We start from the raw sequence: 6,823 nt of genomic DNA on the forward strand, positions 1-6,823 counted from the left end.
TTCAATTCAGACAATTTCCTACACTGAGAGGAAAGGTGGGGATAGTGTCTTGTTTTTAAACAAATCATTACGAGACTCAATCAGCCCTGTCTTTTAACCACAGTCGCATCCTCAGGGGAAAGGCCTGTGGGGTTCCAGGTGAGTTACTTGCTAAAACCCTTTACCATATCTGTGTTCTCTCAGTCTTGGGATTTTTAAACATTCTCATTTTGCCAGCAATAAGTTAGTGTGGCTGTTTTTTAATTAATGTTTTTCAGCTACTCACTAACTAAGCCTGCACTTCACAGACCTCCTGGCCTGGATCTCTCCCTCAAAATAACATTCTGTTAATGTTTAATATATAAAATATGGGACTTAAGTCACTGAAGCCTGAATTTCAAACCCCATCAGCTCCAGCGTCTGGGATGTCATTCAAAGACACGTCCAAATGCCTCTTTCTTGTCTGTGAACCATCTCGGTTGTATGCTACTGTCCCCAAGTCAACCATACGATTATCACCCATCCCTATGGAGCAACCTGTGTGAGCTCGGGGACCCATGGAATGCACACGGAGAACTCTGCGGAAGTGGGGTTTCAACAGGCAACACCTTTCTTCTGCAGATGTGGGCCTGGTGGTACTGCCACGTTTCAGACTTATGAATGTGATGTGATGGTTAATCTTGTGTCAACTTGACTGGGCTGTGGGGTACCCAAATACTGTGTTGAATGTTATTCTGGGTGTTTCTGCAAGGACGTTTTTGGATGAGATGAACATGTTAATCAGTAAAGCAGATTGCTCTTTGGAATGTGGGTGGGCCTGGCCCCATCAGCTGAAGGCCAGAACAGACAGAAAACACAAACCCTTCTCTGTGTGAGAGAGAGCTCTCCATAGACTGTCCCTGGACCCTCAGCCCATGTGTGCCAGTGGGGCTGCTGCTCCACCTGCCAGCTGCTATCTCACAAGTTCCATCTTGACTGAGGCTTCAAATGTGGGTGAAGGTGTACAATTGTCAACATGGGTGACCCCACTCTGTGGAAGCTTGGGGCGCGGGTGCAGGTGGGGCTGACAAGGCCAGGACTGACAGTGGAAATGGTGAGGTCACCAGCTGCCCCCTCCATCCTCAGCCAGGACAGCAGGGGGACCTCCACCTCCACGTCCCGCCAGGTTGGGATCTCCCAGAGGAAATGCAGGGAGCTCGACATGGGATCCGCCTACAGAGAGCCCAGGGCAGACAAGCCTGCTTGTCCCCGTCCCGGGCGGGACCCGGCCTGAGACACCAACCCAGGCCGACTGACGGCTCCCAAACTGGCGCCTCCACCCTCAGCCTCTCACGTGAACTCTCCACCCAAAGGCCCCCACGTAGAGATCCACTGGCATTTCAAGGTCAGCAACTCACAGCTCGTGGAACACAGGACCTGACCTCCACCTCCAAACCTGCTCCCCCTACAGTTCCTGCAAATCCACTGGACAGCTCTTCAGGCCCGAACCCTGCAGGCACCCCTGGCTCCTCTCACACCCGCTTCCAATCCGGCAGCAAACCTGGCAGCTCTGCCTTCGAAATACATCCGTTTACCACCTTCTTCACCACCCCCAGTCAGATCCACCCTCATCCCTCACTCGGAATATTCTAATCACTTCCATCGGAGATCTGGTTCTGCCCCACCCACTGTGGCGCTGCAGCTTCACCCCCACCCCAGCAGCAGCCAGGGTGGTCTCCCCATCACCCTGCAGGGCTCCACGTGGGACTCTACCCCGAACCTCAATCACACTCAGAGTAAGGTTAGAGTCCTTTCCAGAGTTACTCAAATAGTTGTTGTGTGAATGAATACATTTCTAACCTGTTTTAGCACCACCATTTTAAAAAGAGGCCAGTAAACACATAAAAAGGCACTTAAGTTCATTAGTCATACAGGACATGCAAATTAAAACCACCGTAAAACACCACCTCAAACCCGTCACAACGGCTAAAATGGAAAGACAGACAATACCAAGTGTCGTCTGAGAGATGAGGCAACAGGAACCCTCACCTCCTGCTGGGGAATCGTGAATCCCTGCGTACGCCTTGGAAAACCACCTGGCAGAATTTCATACACGATGACACAGCAATTTCACTCTTATTGTTAATCTATCCCCAGCAGAAATGCATATGGAGGTAACCAAAAGACACATGCGAGAGTGCTGGACGAGCAACATTATTCCTAATAATTCCAAACTGGACATTATCCAGAGTTTCTTCAAGAGTTGAATGAATAAACTGTCATATAGTCATGTAACAAAATACTACATACAGCAGTGTTTCTCAAAGTGCCATCCCCAGCCGGATAGCATCAGCTGGGGTTTTGGTGGAAGTGCTCATTCTCGGCCCCACTCCAGACCCAGTGAGTAGGAACCCTGTGGTGGACGCAGTCTGCTGTGGAGGCCCTCCAGGTGCTTCTGATGCACATGAAGGTGTGAGGACCATGTGTCCCCAGCAGCAAGACCCATGAGTGTCTATACCAAGGAGATCATCAAAAATTCTGTTGGGAAGTCGAAAGATGGCTGTTGGTAGGTGTGTAGAAAACTAAGCAAATAAAAAAAATTTTTTTAATCTTAAGGAAAACACAAGTTGCATAAGAAAAAAAAGAATATGTAATACAACCATGCTGCCCAGCTTGACCGTGTGCTACATGTGGTCACAGCACGTGAGCACAGGCACCAATGGAACCAACAGGTAACGCAGCCACAGGACATAACAGTGTCTAATGCGGATGATGTAAAAAAAGAGCTACTATTTAGAAAACGGGTGTAACTATCAGAAAACTGAAAACAGTGAGTTCTGAGGAAAAGGATGAGGATGACATGGGACAGGACACTGCTGGTTCCACGACAGTCCCTTTAGCGGTATTTCACTTTTTAAACTCCCTGTGTGAATAACTGATAAAAAATAAAATTACAAATCAAGACAACACCTGTGGGGACTTCCCTGGTGGCACAGTGGTTAAGAGTACACCTGCCAATACACCTGCCAATGCAGGGGACACGGGTTCAAGCCCTGGTCTGGGAAGACCCCACATGCTGCGGAGCAACGAAGCCCGTGTGCCACAACTACTGAGCCTGTGCTCTAAAGACCGCAAGCCACAACTACTGAGCTCCTGTGCCGCAACTACTGAGCCCATGTGCTGCAACTACTGAAGCCCATGCACCTAGAGCTTGTGCTCCCCAACAAGAGAAGCCATCGCAATAAGAAGCCCACTCACCACAAGGAAGAGTAGCCCATGCTGGCCGCAACTAGGGAGAAAGCCCAAGCACAGCAATGAAGACCCAATGCAGCCACACACAAAAAAACAAAAACAGAAACAAACAAGCAAAAACACCTGTGGCAATGCAAGCCAGACAAATAGGGATGTTGGGTCAGAGCCCCCGCTGTGCGCCTCTGCTCTGGGCAGTTGGAGGTGGACATAGGGCATCCCCTCAGAGCACACTGGAAAATTCTTTCCTGTCTGACAACTAATATGTAAAATAAAACTGACAGGATTCTCAAATTTGATGGCAATCCTAAACATTTATATGACCCTACCAATAACAAGTTTGAAGCCTAATTAAACTTTTCTAAACCATAGTAATCAATTTCAATGAGCCATCCTACAGGAAAGCCTGAATTTACCTTTCTAGTCTCTCCATAGAAAGTACTACAAAATCGTTGTCATCCAAAGATGTAAAGAGTATAAAGCCAAAAATGGGAAAAGAGTATTACAGAAGATTGAGAAGCAGTTAAAAAATTATTCTTTTGTATTTTGTTATATTTGTTAGCATCTTAAAATTTATGCTGTTGTGATCTTTCTTATTCTAAATAAACTTTTATATCTAATTTTGAATTTGTAATTTTGTATTTTTTTTCTTAAAGAGGGCCCGTAAATTGTCTAAACTTCACGTTCAAGAAAACCTGGATCTATCCCTGCAGGACAACTTAAAAAGCATAGTTTTCTAAGATACTTTTGCTCACACATCACATAAAAGATGATAAATACCCATTTCGATGAATATCACTCTGTGTACTTGTGGTGGTGATGGTATGGGGCTGACGTCACCCCCTTCCCCAAAGGCCAACAGCCAGGGAGGGGCTTCTGCAGTGGTACAGTGGTTGGGACTGGAAGGGATGCCTCTCAGGGGTACCACAGGGATGGGTGGTGGAGAGACAAGGAAGGAGGGGTCTGGGAGGCCTCTCAGGATGCAGCAGAGGAGAGGTGGCAGCAAATCGTCCAGGGCTGCCCTGACCTGAACCAATGTCTGAAACATGGACGGCAGACACTGTCTCCTGGGAGGAAGGGCACTCCCTCTGAACGTAGAGAACCCAGACTTGGTGGAGCACACAGAGCTGTCTCGGGAGTAGCAAACTTAATAAAACAGCAGAACGTGAGAGGGTGGGCACGTTGGGCCACAAGGCCACAGAACCTGTACCAAATGTGCCTCTGGCTAAGGAGGACTCCCAAGAATCACCACTAACCACCCTTCATGCCTCTTGGGGCTTTCTGGCTACAGGCCAGGTTTTCTCCAATCAGCACCTTGTTACTGTCAGAACATTACTAAGACAGTCTGTCCCTCTTTACACGGGTTAGGATGACCCTGTGTGGCTTCTGTTTGTCCCAGCCACAAACAATTCGGCCACTCTCCCCGCCACTGCCTGGCAGGCAGGAAGCATCAGCATAATGCTCAGGAGGGAGCCCAGAGTGCTGGGTCCCCTGATCCAGACTCCCAATGGCAGAATCCTTATTGCATCCTTCCCCCACTGTCAAAAAAAGCTTTTTCTGTTGTTCTTGGCAAGTTGCTAAAGCAGAAGCTATCTCTTAAATAATTTAAAGTTCCCAGGACCCTTAGAACGGTGCCTGCTATATTGCAAGGTCTGTGTAAGCATTTGTAAATTTGTTTTAAAAAAGGGGGAGGGGTTTCAAAAACCCTTCTGTTTCCTCAAGGATCTAAATTTGAAAAACCACAGAAACCCGTAACAACTCACCAGGGTTTACACAGTGGTGTCTGAATTCTAAACTGGCTTCTTCTCAAAGCTGAAAGAAGAAAAGTTGTATGGTGGAACCTAAAAGTTACCAAATATCCTGAGGACGCTCACTCTGGAGAGGAAGTGAGGGTCTCGGGAGGGGGGAGGGCAAGCGCGCCCCTCACACAGTGGACCAGCTTTCCAGGAAGAACGTTTGCCCTGAAGCCATGAGCTCCATCAATGCAGCAGGTAAGGTTGGGGTCCTCCTTTTCCCCAAAGATCAAGTCTCACAGGGGGAGGGTCCACTAGTGTTAACTTTTAGGGGACCAAGGGACCGCACTGTGACTGTGTACGTTAAGGATTCTCTTCATAGTATCTTTTTTTTTTTTTTATTTTTTGCGGTACGCGGGCTTCTCACTGTTGTGGCCTCTCCCGTTGCGGAGCACAGGCTCCAGACGCGCAGGCCCAGCGGCCATGGCTCACGGGCCTAGCCACTCCGCGGCATGTGGGATCTTCCCAGACCGGGGCACGAACCCATGTCCCCTTCATCGGCAGGCGGACTCTCAACCACTGCGCCACCAGGGAAGCCCAGGACTCTCTTCAAATGCAGGACTGGCGACAGCCTGACTTTAGCCCGTGGGGCACTTTCAGACCGAAAAGGAACTGCCGCTGGGAACAGAAAATCCGTCTGCGGGCAGGGCTCCTCCTCTGTCCACCCTCACGCTCCGCTCGCAGGAACGCAGCCGAGCGCCTTGACGCGCGAGCAGGGAGCGAGCCGTCCCTGCGCCCTGCCTCCCCCCGCGTCCCCCATTCGCCGCCGCACGTGGCCTGCGGAACCCCAGGCGTGAAGCGCCGAGGAAATGGGGGAACAAAACACATAGGAAAGTGCGAAGAGAGGGGCTGCCCTCTGAAAGTTTCTTCAGCTCCGCTGCTTGACCGTCACCCTTCCGGTGCGGGTAGCAGTTCCTGCAAACGCAGAGTGGAACCCTCTAGACTCCGGATGCGCGAGGACAGGCTGTCCGCCCGACCTCCACGCGTAGGGGTTCTAACCCGGGGCAACCGTACCGTGTCCCGCCCACTGGGTCAAATCCGAGGCAGTCCGCGCGCCCTGACCCGCCCGCTCCCGCCAGGCCGCCCTGCGCCCCGAGCCCGGCCCGCGCCTCCGGGCCGCGGGATCCAGGGCGCCCGTCCCGGCGCAGGCGTGGCAGGTGCACAGGTGTGCGGTAGGCTGAGCGGAGCCCCTCCGCGGCTCGCGCCCCCAGGTCCCGGCCCGGCCCTCTGGGTCTCCGTCCGCCCACGCCCTGCGTCCGCTTTGCCCCAAGTCCGAGTGCGCCCGGGGCCGCTCTCACCTGTCCAGCCCGCAACGCCAGCTGCGCCGCTGCCTCGAAGCACTCCTCCCACGGGCCCCCGGCCTGCGCCGCCCCGTCCTCGCCGCTCGGCTTCATTGCGGCCTCCGAGCCCGCCGGCGCCTCCCGCCGCTCCGCGCCTGGGCCGCGCTCGCCCGCCCGTGAGGACCTGCGAGGGACCGGGAGCGGGCGGGGTGCGGACCTGGAGCTGCCCCTGGCCCTGGAGCAGCGCCCAGCGTCCCGTCCCGCCCCTCGCCCCTCCCTGCCCCGCCCTCCTGCGCGAACCCCGCCCCGCGCCGAGCCCCGCTCCTTTCCGCCCTGGGTCCCTCTCCCTGCGCGACCGGCGATGAGCCCCGCCCCCACAGCGCCGGGCCCCGCCCCGCCGACTCCCCGCTGAAGCTGGGTCCAGCTTGCGGGAAGCTGAGGGCTGCGTGGCGGGAGAGGGGCCCGGCTCGGACCCTCGCGGAGCTCAGAGCCTTTCCCGAGGGTGTGGCCGCGAGCGAGGAGCGTCCCCCGCGCGGACCCGGC

The 6,823-nt window shown here is 53.2% G+C and overlaps 1 protein-coding gene across 1 annotated transcript in view; it reads right to left on the reverse strand.

Moving 5' to 3' along the window:
* The window catches only part of IMPA2 (inositol monophosphatase 2), a 28,133-nt gene extending 21,739 nt beyond the window's left edge, over positions 1 to 6,394 (reverse strand). Inside the window, exon 1 of the mRNA XM_060119441.1 lies at positions 6,299 to 6,394. Within this exon, the coding sequence (XP_059975424.1) occupies positions 6,299 to 6,394 (96 nt within the window). The remainder of the gene's footprint in view (positions 1 to 6,298) is intronic.
* Positions 6,395 to 6,823: the final 429 nt, after the last annotated feature.

The sequence above is a fragment of the Mesoplodon densirostris genome, chromosome 15, assembly GCF_025265405.1.
Source record: "Mesoplodon densirostris isolate mMesDen1 chromosome 15, mMesDen1 primary haplotype, whole genome shotgun sequence".
NCBI classification, from domain to species: Eukaryota; Metazoa; Chordata; class Mammalia; order Artiodactyla; family Ziphiidae; genus Mesoplodon; species Mesoplodon densirostris.